The 17,551-nt window shown below is 35.5% G+C and overlaps 3 protein-coding genes and 1 pseudogene across 4 annotated transcripts; 1 reads left to right on the top strand and 3 right to left on the bottom strand.

Annotated features, from left to right (window-relative positions):
• Window positions 1-635: 635 nt before the first annotated feature.
• Window positions 636-4,713, top strand: LOC104113653 (oxaloacetate tautomerase FAHD1, mitochondrial). Of its 2 annotated transcripts, none has more exons than XM_033660651.2 (7): window positions 636-957; window positions 1,124-1,289; window positions 3,194-3,246; window positions 3,388-3,447; window positions 3,577-3,627; window positions 3,702-3,819; window positions 4,400-4,713. In XM_033660651.2, exons 1-7 carry the CDS (start codon window positions 748-750, stop codon window positions 4,513-4,515), a joined length of 774 nt encoding a protein of 257 aa, XP_033516542.1. In that variant the 5' UTR covers window positions 636-747; the 3' UTR covers window positions 4,516-4,713. The 2 variants fall into 2 exon arrangements, with proteins under 2 accessions (XP_033516542.1, XP_009622180.1); XM_009623885.4 differs by having other exon boundaries at window positions 637-957; window positions 3,388-3,450.
• Window positions 4,532-7,042, bottom strand: LOC104113652 (uncharacterized). The gene is made up of 3 exons (XM_009623884.4): window positions 6,306-7,042; window positions 5,757-5,989; window positions 4,532-5,438 (listed from the first exon to the last, which is right to left on the bottom strand). Exons 1-3 carry the CDS (start codon window positions 6,789-6,791, stop codon window positions 5,180-5,182), a joined length of 978 nt encoding a protein of 325 aa, XP_009622179.1. The 5' UTR covers window positions 6,792-7,042; the 3' UTR covers window positions 4,532-5,179.
• Window positions 5,497-5,637, bottom strand: LOC117280882 (U4 spliceosomal RNA; annotated as a pseudogene).
• Window positions 7,043-7,607: 565 nt separating the features above from the next.
• LOC104113654 (uncharacterized) lies at window positions 7,608-17,214 on the bottom strand. Its single transcript, XM_009623886.4, has 3 exons — window positions 16,599-17,214; window positions 8,911-9,146; window positions 7,608-8,078 (listed from the first exon to the last, which is right to left on the bottom strand). The coding sequence occupies exons 1-3, from the start codon at window positions 17,079-17,081 to the stop codon at window positions 7,796-7,798; spliced, it is 1,002 nt and encodes a 333-aa protein (XP_009622181.1). The 5' UTR covers window positions 17,082-17,214; the 3' UTR covers window positions 7,608-7,795.
• Window positions 17,215-17,551: the final 337 nt, after the last annotated feature.

Genomic DNA, 17,551 nt, shown 5'->3' with positions numbered 1-17,551 from the left:
ATTCAAACTACCTCTTCTTAAATTTTTATCAATTTTTTTATACGCGTTTGCCTTAAATTCAATTGGAGGAAATACACTAAAGAAAGAAGAGTTTAATTAGTTTGGATTAGCAGTGAAACAAAAGAAAACATTACCAAGATGAGCAAACAAGCCGACCAGAAAACAACACGATTAATAAAAACTTTGAGTTTATTTAAAGAACTGTTACTGTTATAGTAATTCGTATTTTATTACCATTTTTAACTTATGAGAAACCATTTGAAAGAGATTTTTTAATTAGTAGAGTAATTTTTTCCTTTTTTGGATGAAAAAGAAATAAGAATCAAATGTTTTTATGAGTTACCGCTGAATTTTCACTGAGTTTTTAGTCAAAACTGTGAAAGATTAGACCATATTTTTTTAGAGTAGGTCTAATAAAAGGAAAAAAAAACTCGAATTCTAAAAGAATCAAATGTTTTAATGAGTTACCCTGAATTACTTCAAACTCAAACATAAGGGACTAAATTCTCTCACATCACAGAGAGTTTTTTCTTCTCTAAAAGCACGTATGCTTTAATAGTCGTACATAGCGCTTTAAGGACAGTTCCACGAAACCAAACCAAATTTTGTATAATTAAAAGAAAAAGGAAAAGAAGATGAAGCAAAGGAGAAATTCTCTTAATCATCTCGACACTATTGGTCTCTCTTTCCATTTCGGGCAGAATTGGCAGCTGATTTATCACACACTGACACACTCGTATATATACAATGTGTGCGAAAATTCAAACAATCAGTATTGCTCGAAACCTAGTGTGCGGTGGCGCTGCTAGAGCAATCGGAAAATCATTTGCATCGAGGAACATGGCAACCGCCACGACGGCAGCACATGAAAATCTTCTCACCGTCGGCAGTAAAATCATCGCCGTCGGTCGTAACTACGCCGCTCATGCCAAAGAACTCGGTAACGCAGTACCTAAGGTCTCTCTCTCTCTCTCTCTCTCTCTCTCTCTCTCTCTCTCTCTCTCTCTCTATGTGTGTGTGTGTGAATTCTGATCTGTGATTGATGCTTTTCTCGAAGCTGATTGAGCGCAATCGATCATCGTACTAGGTTTATCTATGTGTAATTGTGATTTAACTTTTGAAGGAGCCAGTGTTGTTTATGAAGCCCACATCCTCGTATTTGATGAACGGAGGGACAATCGAAGTTCCTCATCCATTGGAATCACTGGATCACGAGGTGGAGTTGGCAGTTGTGATAAGCCAAAGGGCTAGGGATGTACCTGAAGCCACTGCTATGGACTATGTTGGAGGTATTCTATCAACAATTGGCAAAACTTGTATGCTCGATTTTGTATTTTGATTCCTAAAGTTGTTAACTTTGAGTTGAATTCGACTGTATTTTGCAACTGTAGTTATTTCTTTAATCTTGTTTCATAAAATGCATGTGTGATTGTTATTTTAGTCGATAGAAAAAAGAAAGACCCTGTATAGTTTGTTGATCTGTGCTGCAGATTTTGACAGCCAATGCTGTTCTTTAGGTTACAATATGAAGTTGATCTTCTATCGTGATTCTCGTTTTGTACATTGTATGGTCTCTATTCTCTAAACTACTAAAGCACCACATATTGGAGAAAATTACTGCTATGAGCTCTTTTTGACGTGCATCTTAATTTATATTATAGCAAAAGACTTGAGAAGCAGTGAACTGAATTGGTGTTGTGGAATGATGTGTTTTTCTTCCCCTGATAGATTTTTTCGGCAGAAATATTTGCCCAATCCTTTAAGATAAATATTTGCCCAATCCTTAAGATAAATATTTGCCCAATCCTTAAGATAAAACTGGTGCTCAGATAATGTGTTTCACCCTCTGACCCATCAATTGCATGGCTCAGGCCTCAGAGTAGTTTTGCACTGTTCACTGGTTTAAGACGATAAATAGAAGATATTCGAGCAGTGAACCTTACAGCACAGTAGGCATTCCTGATATTGTGTGTATAGAGAGGTTCTAATTTTACCCCGGAAGTGTAAAGAAAAAGAGAAAAAAGAAAAAAATAAAGAATTCCTCTTCCTTGTAGTAGTCTCCATTTTGTCTCGTGAGATTTCCTCTTCCTTGTAGTAGTCTCCATTTTGTCTCTTGCCATCTCAGTATTGGTGAAAGCCCACAGTGAACCAGTTAAAACCTCTTATCATAAATCTACTAATGTTAATGTTATAATGTAAAAGTGCACTACCGTCAACCTCCTTACCTAAGCCTTGTTTCTCTTAGCTGAAGACCCAAGAAGGCTATTTTTTTTGTGGAGGGTTATGTGACCGGCACTCGACGGCATAACCCCTGCTGAGCGAACCCATCAACTTGATTAGTTATCATGAAAGACTATGGGGATCCGGGGTTCCCCATGCCTATAGTAACTTAATCGATTAGAAGTAACTTATCTGGATTCAATTTCATTTGCTTTCTTCTTTTTCCTTGTTCCTGTTGTGTTGGAATATTTTTCACATTCCACCCCATGCCATAGAAAGTTGCAGCGCACTTGCATTGGCTGCTTTTTTGACAGTTTATCTCTATTTGAGCACAAAATCAGCTTGCCAAGACACTTTGCGATTGTTGCTAACATCCGCCAAGCTGTGTGGCTACTGGCCAACACAACCACCTCTTGGGCAATATATTTAAGCCGAGGGTCTATCGGAAACAGCCTCTCTACTCCTCCGGAGTAGGGGTAAGGTCTGCGTACACACTACCCTCCCCAGATTTCACTTGCGGGATTCTACTGGGTTGTTGTTGTTATTGTTGTTGTTGTTGGATTCTACCTGAACAGTGCTACGCTGTTGTTCCTTCGCTTAGGTGAATACTGGGTGTCTATCTTGCCAAGGTTCACTTGTCTTTTCAATTTTTATCTACTTTTGCTGGAAATAAATTAGAGTTATTCAACGAACTTGTTCGGATATGCCCATCGATTCATGGGATGTCCTCTATTTGTTTAAAAACGGAAGCAGTGGAACAACAAAACCAGGTTGATTTATTTGCGGAATTGTTTTTCCTTCTTTCTGTTTCTAAGTTCGTTAAACATACTCATCCATCTGCTTTCTTCAGACCCTCTTCTTTTCCTTCTCAAAAAAAAAAAAAATCCATCTGCTTTCTTCTGAATCTGCATTAGATTGTTTGTCCCAATAAATATGTGGACTCTACTCACTGGTTGAAAATTCTTTGTTTCAGGTTATGCACTTGCTTTGGATATGACTGCGAGGGAGATCCAAGCTACTGCAAAGGTTTGAATTCTTTTACGTCATACATTTCGAATATCCGTGCTCATTTGTCTTATTTATTTTTGGTCTTTAATCATTACTATTAGTCCTTCATTGTCATTCCTGAGGATGACAATACCAATTTTTACCAATACAAATTGACAGTCTGCAGGCCTGCCGTGGACTGTTGCTAAGGGCCAAGACACATTCACTCCTATCAGCTCAGTTGTAAGAAGTTTTGGCAATGTCATATGTTTGTTTTCATTTTCCCTTTGTTTTCCCCCTAATGTTAGATGGTGTTATATATCATTTTGAGAATAATTAATAATCATCTTTCCCTTTTGTTTCCTGCAGTTACCTAAGTCGATGGTGCCAGATCCCCATGATATAGAATTGTGGCTGAAGGTAATAATATTTCTTTTCGTCTGCTTAATGTTGGTCTTCACAATTGCAGCTGATCATCATATGCTACTCTGCAGGTTGACGGAGAAATTCGGCAAAAAGGCTCGACAAGTGATATGATATTCAAGATCCCATTTTTGATTAGCCACATAAGTTCGATCATGACTCTTCTTCAGGGAGATGTTATTTTAACTGGTAGGACGACTCATGCTGCTTCTTTATTCAATTGATAAATGGCCTTTCATGAAAGTTATTTTTTCTTTTCGTAACTTGCATTGCATTTTTTTCTATTTATAAAGTCCTGTAAACTTTTGCAATTGTTAGGCCTGTTATAATAAACTGAGGTCATTAAGGTTCTTCCTTTTTGTGCTTGAATTTTTCTTGATTTACATGCTTGTGGTTTTGAAAGTGAAACATGTTTTTGATGGCCTGCTACGTTCTTGGATCTCTTTTAGTTTCCCTCCATTGGCAGTTTTTGTTAATTTGCATGAAGGCTCAATACTTGTATATCACTGGACAAGAGAAGGAACATCATTCGGTTTACACTAGTCTTATTCTAAAAAAAATGCTGCAAACTGTCCTGAAACCATTGGGTAACCCTACCTACTGTTTTCTATAATTCAGCAAGTATGTCACCTACTGGAGATTTCTTTTTAAATTTCAGCAAGTGTGTCACTTCACCCAGTTTATTGAGAATTTTAAAACGTTCTTGTTCAAGTAATACAACTCTTGTTACAGTTATTCATTCAATGTTTCCATTACTGATTTTCTGTAGGGACTCCCAAAGGAGTTGGCCCTGTTAAGGTAGGCCAAAAGATTGATGCTGGCATAACGGGTCTCCTGGATGTTCACTTTGATGTTGGAAGACGCCCAGGAGCAAAACAACAATGATTCACCAAAAGTTAGCTTCTTTTTTCTTTGTTGTATACTTGAACCACTTCTTTGTGGACAATTCTTTCTTTTTCCTTTTAAGACATCCCGGATATGTTGTACAATAATAAAAACACTAACATTAAACATTTAGAACTGCTTGTATGTTTTCTGAAAAATTACAAGTTGAAATAGCATGATGCTCGACTTTGTTTTTCAGTTGAATGCTTTTTTGTACCCTTTTTAGGTGATAAATCCCTTAGGTAAATGCCATTAGAAATTTATACTATATAGTATTCAGTTCATTTTGATTAAGGTTTATTAGTACTCAGCTGCTAGTTGTATAAGAGGACCTGATTATAGCAGTCTTAATCAACAATATAGCTTTCTCATTATCTCTCTTCTCTCAGTCTCAAGTTTAGTGTCTTTGCCTTGGTGTTAATATCACATATCACTCAAAGTAATATCTATAATGTTTCTTTCTATTCCTACCCTTCAATTCCTGGCTGAAAAGAAAAGAACAACTGAATGGAAACCAATTTTTTTAAGGTTTACAGATATTTGGAAATGGATGAAATAGGTATAAGAATTATTTTAGCATATGGAAATGATCCTTGTATAACTCCATTTTCTGGTTGATCTAACTTGTTGTGGAGCTCCAAAGAAATTTCAAAGTGCAGAACCTTTAATCAGAGGAAGAAAATCCCTGTAAGAAGGCATGGATGTGTTTGTTAACTTCATCAGGCTTTTCTTGTTGAAGAAAATGAGCCACCCCTTTCAAGATAACCACATCTTCTAGCAAAGGTACATCTTTCTTTAATCCACCCTTGTGTATATAATCCTTGACTCCTGCTGCATTGTAAGTTATGTCCAAATCTCCTACTATGAACTTCACTGGTACTTTTATTTTAGCCCCAGTCCATGGTGCTGTCAGTTCCCAGTTTCTGCATTTCAAGAATACAATCAATTTTGAGGTAAGTAGCTAGTCATATTTTCTTTTAGGGCTTTACCCAGAAGGGAAGCCCTTTCAAAAATTCTCAATGGTCAGGGCCAAAGAGGGGGTTTGGAAATAGTTTTCAACCAGCAATAGACGCGCCTCGGTTAGTACCTGAGTAGCTGCGTCATTGCCCCAAGCGCAAAGATTCTCTATACTTTTGAATCAAGATTTATTAGTTGAGTAGTTTTTCGAGTAGAGCTATAATATAGTAGTGATTCATTATATGAAGAAAAAAAATGAAAGAGGGATTAGTGTAGAAGCTTACAGATCAAGAGCTCTGTAATAATTCAATCCACCAGTGAAGCCAGTCTGCTCATATTTGGTAGCATAGTAATCAACTTCTTTTTCAGTCAGCCAAGGGGGTAATTTGACTGGACTTTTATCAAATGGCTTTCCTTTAGGCACCTTCAGTGGTTCAGGGTTTCGATTAGTCAATAGCTTCTCCAAAACTGTCTTGGTCCCTATTTGAGCAAATTCTTCTTCTATTTCTCCAGGTTCCTTCATAGTTTAAATTATTAAACAATTCATCACATTATGAGAACTAGTGACATTTCCATCTACCCTTAAATTATTGTTTTTTACTCTTCAATAGTCAAACAAACTTGAATTTCACAAAATTTTGATATATATTTTTCCCGCACTTGTAGTATTATTATTATACATCCTAACATTATTTCATAAAGACGAATTAATACAAGTTTGACTTAACCTTAAAAGTTGATCAACTTGACTATCAACAGTAAATCGAGTATTCAATTCATTTAGATGGAGTATTAGTTGAGAGAAGAAAGAGTGGAAAAATAAATAAATAAACCTGGAATCTGATAATATAGTACTCATCTCCATAAGTAGCACGTAGACGAGCAATGGGCCTAATAATTGGGTTTTGTGGAGTGAAAGGAACACTCATGTTAACAAGGGCCTTGACCTTATCGGGCCTATACAAACACAAAGCCCAAGCAATCATAGCTCCCCAATCATGGCCCACTACAAACACTTTCTCTTGGTCAGGGGAAATGATATTAAGAAGTTCCACAATGTCACCAACAACATGGAGAGTGGTGAACTTGGTGAAGTCATCATTGAGTGCTCCGGTGGTGTCTCCGAACCCGCGTAGGTCCGGGGCTACCGCCCGGTAGCCATGGCCCGCCATGAACGGCATTTGGTAGCGCCACGAGTACCATAGTTCCGGGAAGCCGTGAAGGAATAGAACTATTGGGCCTTGGCCCATTTCAGCTATGTGCATGTTTATCCCATTCACTCTCAATAACTTGTGTTGAATCTCCTTCATTTCCTCCATCTCGCTCTTTCTATCACTCTCCTTGAAAATGTACTTGTGTTTTGACGATCTCGCTTAGAGTTTAGCTGCTTTTTAAAGTGTACAAGTTCGTGAAGAGGGCGAGTGAAATGAGGAAAAGCGGCTTAGAAAAGAGTAGTAGGTATACTTTTACAAGCAAGAGTACCATTGAGCTTAACTTGTTTCGTTTTTTGGTTATATCGTTATATGTCACAATGTTGTTCTTTTGCAAATTATGGTTAATCTCGAGAGAAGTTTCTGAAATCTCTCCACCTTTTGTTCTACTAAGAAAATAGGTTTTCTTCTCCTCTTGGCTTTTCCATGTGAGTCATATACTTGTGTCCTTATTACTTAAATGGAACAATAAGTTAACTATCTTTTTTATCACTCTGAGAAAACGTATGACAAGGTTTAAAACTAAAATTTTAGTATTAATTGAAAAGCCATGACGTTTGTAGCAGAAAATGAATTGGATAGATAACGGACTGATGATAATGACTCATAGCTAATATTTTACTTTTCTTTTGTACAACGAGACTACTACAGTTGAATCTCTCTATAACAGTCAATACTTCACTATAGCAACCGGGTTTTCTTTGGAACTAATTTTTCATGCTATATTATAATAAGTATTTGTTATCTATAACAACTTACTATAACAGCCAAAAAATATCGGAATTAACAAGGCTGTTACAGAGAGGTTAGACAGTAATTTGATAGAGATTAGTCACAATTGGTACAGTGACCATCTGCATAAAATTTTCATCAAAAAGCATAATAAACTCAATGTTTAACTCTCAAGAATTATAAGAATTGGAATTATCAGAAATTAATCAAGCGTAATCTTAATTAGTTGCAAGAAGAGTGCAAGAAAACTCCATCTTCAATAAAGAACAACAAAATAAAGCTCACCTGGTTGTCAACATTATGGGCACACATTACAAACTTAGCAAACAAACACATTTAATACAACCTCAAAAAATGGAGGAAAAAAAAGAAGAGAAACTCTACAGAATAGCACAGAACTTGGATTGATTAGAGGATGAAATCTTGCGAATAAAGTTGTAAATATGGTCATTAATTTCTTTTGGTTTTTCTTCGTGGATAAAATGTCCAACTCCTTCTAAAACCACAACTTCCTCTAACAAAGGCACTTGTTTTTTGAAACCTCCTTTGTGTAAATAATCTTTTGTGCCAGGAGCATTATAAGTAAGGTCAAGCTCACCTACAATGAACTTCACTGGTACTTGGATTTTAGCCCCTGTCCATGCTCCTGTAAGCTCCCAATTTCTGCAATATTCAAATGCAAATAACTTACATCCAAATTTATAGGGTACTTTAATCTCTCTCTCTCTCTCTCTCTCTCTCTCTCTCTCTCTCTCTCTCTCTCTCTCTCTCTCTCTCTCTCTCTCTCTCACACACACACACACACACACACATATATATATATATATATATATATATATATATGGAGCAACATGCATGGCCACTAAGACCATATAGTCATGCATCTAGCCGATCCAACTTGTTTGGATTTGAGACATTATTTAAGTTCGCGTATTGTAGTTATATTATTACTTCCCGGTCCAATATATAATAACGAGAGTTTGAAGTACGAAAGTTAAATTTTCTAATTTTTTTTGTTAATTCGAATATTAACTTTTAATATTTTCGAACTGAGAATTACATAGTTAGCAAGCAACTACGTACATACATTACTATACATTGCCGTTGTTAATTAATATCAATATGACTAAAATGTTTGTAAAATAACAATAAAAAGATACTTAACTTTGAAATATTACTACTATCATGTAAAATAGGACAACGGGAGTATTATAGTACTCCATCCATCCTAATTTATGTGATACACCTTCCTTTTAAGCTTATATTTAGCTAAAAGAGTGATATCTTATTATAATTAAGAATAATTTAATTTTAAACTTCCCTTTTGCATGAATGAAATAATTTATAGACATACAATTATATCTATATTATATCTATGGTTGTTTTAGACTATAAGTTCTAAAATTTTTATTTTCATTTTTTCTTAATTCTATGCATATATAGTCAAAGTGCATCATATAAAATGGAACGAAGAGATTATATTAAAATCGCTTACCGATCTATTGCTCGGTAAAAGTTGAGTGCTCCAGTGAAGCCAGTTTGTTCATATTTGGTAGCATAGAAATCAAGTTCTTCCTCTGATAACCAACAAGGCAGCTCTACTTGAGGATTATCTCCAAATGATTTTCCTTTTTTAAAGTAAAGAGGAGCTGGTTCCCTATATGTGAAAAACTTCTTTAAAACATTCTTCACACCTATCTCCTCAAACTCAGCTTCTATTACTCCAGCCTCCTGCATTAACACAATCAAATTAAAGGAGCTGTTAATCATGTAAATTTACTATTCATGTTGTGTTAAAATGAATGTTCTCGAGAGTTAAAAAAAGTAATCTTCAACTAATTCATTAATTAATTCGACTCTTGACAAAAAAAGAATATAGAAAATTGTTTCAGTAGTACTCCCTTATGTAATGACTTTTGAAACTTCTTGTTTAAAACAAGTCATAAATATTTGTATGGTATAAATCATTCCATCATTTCATTAAGGATAAAATCATAAGTTTAAAAGTTATATTGTATCTAAACTTAGAAATATATTATTTTTTTGGGATAGATTGAAAATAAAAGTTTATTACATAAATTGGGACGAAGAGAATATTAACTACTCCCTCTATTCACTTGTACTTATACACACTGTAATTTGTATTTCCCTTAATAAATACTCCATTCGTTTTAATTTATGTAAACTTATTTCATTTTTAGTCCGTACCAAAAAGAATGACGTCTTTACTTATTTGGAAACAATTTACTTTTATGTAATAATTTATAGCCACACAAAATATATCTGTCTTATTTTACACCACAAATTTAAAAGTATTATCTCTTTTCTTAAATTCCGTGCCCAGTCAAATAGGTTAACATAAATTAAAACGGATGGAATAAATAAAGTACATATTTTACCGTAATATCCGTAATAATGATACCAATTCCTATGCAACCACCGTCGCAAGTCCTGCGGTGAGAACGAAGCTAAAGCCCCGACCGCCAGAAATGCACGAAGAAAAACCAGCTGCATTTTTCTCTCCACAAGAAGAAGAGAAAATTCTCACATGGAAAGCCAGCTATTGAAGACATCAGGAGGGATTTCGCATCTAGGTTTCCGATGGTTGGTACTCTTAAAATTGGTCATTATAATTCCAAGTATATTTTTCTAGATTTCATGGTTAGGGAGGATTATTTGAAGATATATCTTAGAAGGAACTTCTGGGTTTTGGGGAGTTGGATGAGGGTTGTTACTTGGACTGCAGATTTCAATCCGAAAGAAGAAACCTCATTAGCGCCTTTTTGGATTACCCTGCCGGAGCTCAAATGGCAATATTATAATTGGTATGCGCTTCAGAGAATTACTTCTACTATTGAAACTTTATTAAAAATTGACAAAGCCACTGATGTTAAGTCAAGGCTTAATTTTGCTAAGGTTATGGTTGAGGTCGATTTGGCTATTTTAGAGACGAGTGTCTGTATGGGCAGGCATCAAGGAAGAGGGTGGGTCTGAAGTTGGGGTTTTTTGGCAACAGATAGAATACGAATTTGTCTCAGATTACTGCTTTGCTTGCAAACATAAGGAACATGTTTAGGAGGTATGTTTGTCACAAAAGAGGAAGGTGAATTCAGATAACTCAAAGGCGAATGTTGGTGCTGTTATGCCTACTACTGATCAGTTGTCTAAGAAACAAGCACATCCTTCCAATTTTGCATCTACAAGCTCTAAACCAGTCAATAAGAAGGCCTCTTTCACTAAGCGTGGTGTTAGGACAAATTTTATTCAGTTGCCAAAAATGGATGCTCAGAATTTTGCTCTCACAAATCATATCCCTGTTGCTTTAGGAGGTAGTCAATCTTCTAAAGGTCCAGTGATTAATAGCAAAGGAATTATCAAGTAGAGAAACCTTTCACGGAATAGGCGAAGAATTCAGCAAGGCATCAGGGCTAGCCTTGGCAAGAAGAACAAAATGAAATGGGTGGCTAGGCCATCAAATGATAAGGGAGAACAATAGAAGACCGAACAAGCTAACGATACTGTACAAAATTTATCTTAAGTCAATTCTATTGTAGTAGTTGAATCAGATGCTAAGGATGATAGCCAGGAAAGGGATATAGAAGTTCTGAATGTACAAACTCGTTTCCCGACTGTGGGCCACAATCCTGTGAGTGTGTCCAACTCATTTCAACTACTTGAAAAGGAAGCTAATCTTTGTGAAGAGCAGGACAATTTACAAAAAATTGGTTCTCATTCCAACTCTCAAAGGATGGGTTTTTGTGGTACTCCCCAGTCAGTAGGTGGTCCAACAACCAGTCCAATTTTGCAAAAAGAAGCAAAAGGTATACATTTGGAGGTTCAGCTGTGGAGTCCCAACACAACTCCACTTCAACTAAATTTTCCCACTGGTACTTTGACTTTGGCTCAACAGAATACAATTTTGGAAGGGATAATGAAGAAGAGGCTAGTGAACTTGAATTCAGTAGTGAAGATGATCATGATAGAGATCAGGATGGCGACTATGAAGAGGAGGTATTGGATGCAGAAGTACAAGGAAATTGTATGAGAAGATTTCAAGTCAAGATCAAAAACTTGAGTAGAAGACTCAGCCAGTGATCAAAAGAACAAATTGAAAATGTGTTTGATAAAGTCAGAGAATGGGAAGCCAAGATGCAAGTTCTGGAAGATGAATACATTGAGAATGATATGGAAGATCTTAGACCTCAGATTCATAAAGGTCAAGCAGAGCACACTAAATGGTTGAAACGTGAAGAAGCAATACTCAAGCAAAGGGACAACATTAGATGGCTAGAAGAGGGTGATTCAACCTCTAAATATTTTCATTCCATTATAAATGAAAGAAGACGAAGACTCACCTTACAGAGAGTACAAGGAGAAGCTAGACAGTGGTTAAATGGGGAAGAAAACATTGCTAAAGAGGCAGTTGATTGTTATATAAATTTGTTTGGAGATGAAGGTGTTCCAGAGCTTCATCATTTGGATTGTATCAGCCAGCTTATTAACTAGGAGGATAATAATATGTTATGTAATATCCCAGATGAGGAGGAAATCAAGAAAGATATATTTGATCTAAATGCTAGCAGCTCACTAAATGCTAACAGCTCACCAGGGCCAAATGAATTTGGAGGAGCATTCTACCAAAACTGTTGGGACATTGTCAAAGTAGATTTGGTCAATTTGATACAATATTTCTTTACTGGGGCAGAGCTTAGCAGATTCTATACAAGCACATATCTAGTATTGTTTCCCAGAGTGGATAATCCTAGTTCTTTTCATGAAATGAGACCTATAAGCCCGAGTAACTATTCATACAAGATTATCTCTAAGATAATGAGTTCAAGACTGAATTCTATTCTCCCAAAGCTTATATCTCACAATCAGACAGGCTTCCTAAAAGGCAGGTCAATTACAGAAAATATTTTATTGGCCCAGGAAATTATACATGGTATTGGAAAAAGAAACGTGGGAGGAAATATAGTCGTTAAGCTTGACATGTCAAAGGCTTACGATAGTCAATTAGTACTTCTTATTGCAAGTGTTGAGGAAGTTTGGGTTTTCAGAAAATTGGATTGACCTAGTGTGGAGGCTAATCTCTAATGTTTGGTATTCTGTGCTCACTAATGGAGTTAGAAGAGATTTCTTTCTATTTTATAAAGGGCTAAAGCAAGGGGACCCGTTATCCCCTTCTCTTTTCATACTAGGGGCTGAAGTTCTCTCTATCATGTTAAATCAGTTGCCTCATAAAAATCAGTACATTGAATTTAGTATGTTGCATAATGGTCCACAAATAACACATCTTGCTTATGCAGATGATGTTGTGATTTTTACATCTGGTGGAAAAAGATCGTTGAAGTTGGTGATTCACCAATTGCAGAATTATGAGAATTGTTCTGGGCAGAGTATTAACATTAATAAGAGTTGTTTCTTGGTTAGTACAAAGGCCTCTAATGTTGACATTCAGAGAATTAAGGAAGTTACTAGTTTCAATCATGCCAATTTTCCCATCACCTATTTAGGATACCCTTTGTATATGGGAAGACAGAGGATATCTCACTTTAATGATAGGATTAGAAAAATTGTGAGGAAGATAACAGGTTGGCAGGGTAAGTTGGTATCTGTTGGTGGTAGAGCAACTCTTATCAAGCATATCTTACAGTCTCAACCTATCTATTTGCTTTCTGCCATAGAACCGCCTAAAACTATTTTTAAGCAATTAGAAAGTTATATGGCCAAATTTTTCTGGGGGGTCTATAGATGGGAAACAAAAATATCATTGGAGTTCTTGGGCTAATTTGTGCTATCCAGTAGAGGAGGGAGGCTTGGGGTTCAAGATGTTGGTTGATGTTAGTAATAGTTTAACTATGAAAAGGTGGTGGCGATTTAGAACTTGCAAGACGTTGTGGTCTGACTTCTTTCAAGCTAAATATTGCAGCAACTCTCACCCATTTCCTATAGAGAGAAGATGGAAGAGCTACTACTATGGAGGATCAACTTAGGCAATAGTAGTTTATGGTGGGACAATTGGTCAGAAATGGGTGCCATTGCTCAAATTATCCATTTGCAGGAACCTCCAAGCAATCAAGTTGTTAGCGATGTTATCGTTAATAATAACTAGAATATATCTAATTTACATCTTCCTGAATTTTTGTCCGAACAGATCTTGTCATTCCTATTAGTATCCATAACTCTGTTGATCTCCCTGTGTGGATGCCAAATAGTTGTGGTATCTTTACTACTTTGTCGGCTTGGAATTGTATTAGGCAGAGAAAGGATATAGCCGTTTTTCTGAAAAGAATTTGGCATAAATATTTGCCTTTTAAAATGTCCTTTTTGGTTTGGAGAATCTTAAAAGATAAACTGCCTTTTGATGACACTATTATGAGATTTGTTCATACTTTTGTATCCAAATGCTTATGTTGTCTTGACTTTCAGAAGGAAACACTTCATTATACTTTTATTGGTGGCAAGGTGGCATCTCACATATGGAAATATTTTGGAGGACCGTTGGGGATCAGTTGGAGTGATATTCCTATTTTTACAATGATACAGAGATGGTGGGCTCTTAAACCTAAGAATAGTGTTCATCAAACTATCTTACAAGTTACTCATGTGGTTATATTTTGGGAGATCTGGAAGGCAAGATGTGCCTTGAAATTTGGAGGTAAAAAGGGTCTATGTAAAAGGAATTATTTACCAAATTCTAACTCATCTCAAATGGATTCTTGCTAAGACAGAGTGTGGTCGAGAATGGGATACCAACTGGGAAAGTATGTCATCAGATAGTTAATCTAGTTCCTAGGATTGTTTGCATTCCTATTATATGGGAAAAACCTCCTAACATGGTTGAAGCCAGGCTGCTCTTGCTGGCCTCAAATTGTGCAGTCATTATAATATGTGTAATATCATTCTGGAATGCGCAGTACCTTGGCAGATGATGGACAAGGTTAAGAATATCCAAAATCTTATCAGTCGGGTAAATCGTGAAGTACAACATTGTTATAGAGAAGTTAATCAGGTCGCGCATGCACTTGCCAAGCAGGGAATTGACAACGATGCATTGAGTATCACTTCATTTCAAGATCTACCAGTCTCAGCAAAAGGGTCTTATAGGCTAGATTACATCCAAATGGTTTCTTTTAGGCATAAGCAAACGAAGAATAATGTATTTTTGTAAATTCATAAGTGTATCTGGCACGGGAAATTGGAGCTTATTTGTATTTTTTGTATAGGGATCTAGCTGGGAAGGAGGAGCTTGTACATCCAGTTTTCCCTTGATGCTTTAGTTTCTAAGGTAGAATATGATAGCTGGAGATATTTTATGTAACTCCAATTCAACTTTTGGTGAGGTAAGGACGTATGGTCCCCCTCTTTTGTATATTTTGCTAGTTTAATGAAAACAATGGAGATATGGAAGACTCACAAGGCCCAAGCTTACTATGTCTATGCATACCAAAAATAACATCTTGCCCTTTCACAAAAAGACAGATCGTGTGCAGATCCAAGTGCTTTCGGATCTGGCGACTGTTAAATCTCAAAGTGCTATCAGTTGGAGACTATCAACGTTAGCTGCATGGAGTCCGCTAACCTTGTCTCTCTTTCTTTCAGTTATTGTACAGTTCTATACTTCAGACAGTGTTTTATCAGTCAGATTTTGTATTCATATTAGATACTAATGTACTCAGTGACACCGGGTTTTGGGAGTGTTGTGTATCTGTAATTAAAGGGGGAATGCCACCTTATGGCATATTTTATAAAAAAAAAATCTTAAAAAATAATTTGGGGAATGAGTAGTTAATAAACAGGGTAAAACAAGGAAAAAAAATTCTTTCTCTTAATTTACTAAAATAAACAAATAAAAGTAAAAATATGATTTTAGTATAGATAGTGGATAAGTAAAAGCCCCGTGATGGAAGATAGGAGGAAAAATCAAGCTATTAATTATTGGATCAAAAGAAAAGTTAGATAATTAATTACTAGATGGAATATACCTAGAGTGTAGCAGTGATAAAATGAGGGAACTGTTTTTTCTAAAAAGACAACACATATCATAATCTTTTGGAGATCTATTCCATAACAGAACATCTCTATACTTACACGTACTAGCAGCTTTACTTTATGGAAACGAATCTTGCTTTTTAAGAACTATTGGGATTCAAACTTGTGGAACTGTGGCTATCGTAACAACTTAAAAAATGAAACAAAATACAAAGAATAAAGATTTTTGAAATTTGTAGCGTAAAACAAGTCATAGTTATTTTTGTGGTTATCAATCATCTCATTAAGTAAATTTTTAAAATTATTTCTAGATGTATAAATTTTTATTCTTATTAAAATAGACAAAAAAGTAAAATGCCATCACATAAATTGATATAAATGAAGTACTTAATAAAAATGTAACTGCATTGTTTCTTTAACAATAATCTATTTTGTTGGATCAAATAATTTAATCTGTTTTGCTACGAACAAAATAGATAATAAAATCAGAAATCCTTGAATTTATATTCGAACGTAATATTGCTCCTGCATGTAGATGATCGATGAAAGATATGCAAAGTGCAAACTACTAGATCAAGGATCATAGCGAGGTTGCTTTTCTATTTTTGTCACTATTTATTATTTTATCTTTATTTGTTGGAACCCTATATATGTAAATCTCGAGAGATTCCAAACTTTTACTAAAACGGATGGTTAAAATAGAATGATGCTCCATAACTAATCTAACTATATTAAATCTGTTAGATTCATGATATGAATAATTCATATAGTCGATCCATATAATTCAAAACTGAACGTTAACCGATGGAAGTTCTCGTTTGGTCATAGATTTTAGCTATTTAAAAAAAAATATAACTAAAAATACTTTTTGTTCGTGGAATATGATCAGTTTTTTAAAAAAATTAAAATTCTTTTTCAAGTGCCCAAGAACTAGTTTAATACAGATTTTGGGTGAAAATTTTTCTTCCACGCACAAAACTTTAATTTTTTTTTTCAAATAAAATACATGTCCAAACACAACTTTAACTTACAAATATTATTTTTCAACAAAACTTCAAAAACTCTTTTTTCAACTTTCAATTGAATCTATGTCCAACTTCAATCACTTTTTGGTGAGAAAGAACGTGAGTTTAATTAGAAAAAATGTGAAACAAAAGGGAGATGAGAGATAGAGCAAATGAAGAGCACCTGGAATCTAACAACATAGTAATCATCTCCATAAACTGCACGCAAAGTCTCAAGTGGTTTCTTCATAGGGTTTCTGGGATTGAAAGCAACACTCAAGCAGAAAAAACCCTTAACCTTATCAGGCCTATACAAACAAAGAGCCCAAGAAACAACAGCACCCCAATCATGCCCTACAACAAACACCTTCTCCTCTTGTGGTGCAATAGAATTCAACAGCTCCACTAAATCACCAACAATACTTAGGGTTGTGAAATTGCTAGGATCATCTTTATTAGGTACTCCGGTGGCCGTGTCGCCGTAGCCGCGTAAATCCGGAGCTACGGCGCGGTATCCGTGGTTAGCCATGAATGACATTTGGTGCCGCCATGAATACCAGCATTCTGGGAAGCCATGAATTAAAAGGACTAAAGGGCCTTTACCTATTTCAGCATAATGCATGTTTATTCCATTTACCGACACTGTTTTGTGCTCTACACCTTCCATTTTCTGAAGTTTCGCCAAAGCTGATCTAAAGAAGGAGGTTCGTGGATTCTTTGATTTTAGATTGTTCTATCGGTTCTCCTTTTGTATGCTCAAGAAAGATAAAATATACTCCGTACAATTCTACTCCGAGGGAGATTCGGGATGGTTAGGGTTTGTACTGATTTTCTTATTATATTTAGACGCAGAATATTTACGATTATATTTGACAGATCTCTCTTTTGGAGGAAAAGGTTGTGACCTCTATAAATTAAGGATTTCTCCATACCACATTAAAGAATTATGCTCTTTTAGTATAATTTTCTTTTGCACTCTGATTTATAATCGTTCAAGATTTGTTTTGTTAGCTTCCGCATGACGCCTTGTTATTTTGATCCCTTTTCATCTTAATGGATTCAACTTTTAAGGTTCTTAAGCATTAAACTGAATTTTAACTAATGTTCTACGATGAAAGTACTGAGTTGATGAATTCG

Source organism: Nicotiana tomentosiformis, chromosome 9 (genome assembly GCF_000390325.3).
Source record: "Nicotiana tomentosiformis chromosome 9, ASM39032v3, whole genome shotgun sequence".
Classification (NCBI taxonomy): domain Eukaryota; kingdom Viridiplantae; phylum Streptophyta; class Magnoliopsida; order Solanales; family Solanaceae; genus Nicotiana; species Nicotiana tomentosiformis.
Note: the sequence above shows the minus strand (reverse complement) of the source record. Positions and strands in the feature narration are given on the sequence as shown.

Excerpts from the sequence above, each read along its gene's own strand:
- LOC104113652 (XM_009623884.4), bottom strand. The coding sequence starts at position 6,791 with ATGGAGGAAATGAAGGAGATTCAACACAAGTTATTGAGAGTGAATGGG. Across the intron at positions 5,990-6,305 it reads ACTATATTATCAGATTCCAG|GAACCTGGAGAAATAGAAGA; the intron begins GTTTATTTATTT and ends TAAACTATGAAG. Across the intron at positions 5,439-5,756 it reads TATTACAGAGCTCTTGATCT|AAACTGGGAACTGACAGCAC; the intron begins GTAAGCTTCTAC and ends CTTGAAATGCAG.
- LOC104113653 (XM_009623885.4), top strand. The coding sequence starts at position 748 with ATGTGTGCGAAAATTCAAACAATCAGTATTGCTCGAAACCTAGTGTGC. Across the intron at positions 1,290-3,193 it reads TGCTATGGACTATGTTGGAG|GTTATGCACTTGCTTTGGAT; the intron begins GTATTCTATCAA and ends TCTTTGTTTCAG. Across the intron at positions 3,247-3,387 it reads AGATCCAAGCTACTGCAAAG|TCTGCAGGCCTGCCGTGGAC; the intron begins GTTTGAATTCTT and ends ACAAATTGACAG.
- LOC104113654 (XM_009623886.4), bottom strand. The coding sequence starts at position 17,081 with ATGGAAGGTGTAGAGCACAAAACAGTGTCGGTAAATGGAATAAACATG. Across the intron at positions 9,147-16,598 it reads ACTATGTTGTTAGATTCCAG|GAGGCTGGAGTAATAGAAGC; the intron begins GTGCTCTTCATT and ends GTGTTAATGCAG. Across the intron at positions 8,079-8,910 it reads TTTTACCGAGCAATAGATCG|AAATTGGGAGCTTACAGGAG; the intron begins GTAAGCGATTTT and ends TGAATATTGCAG.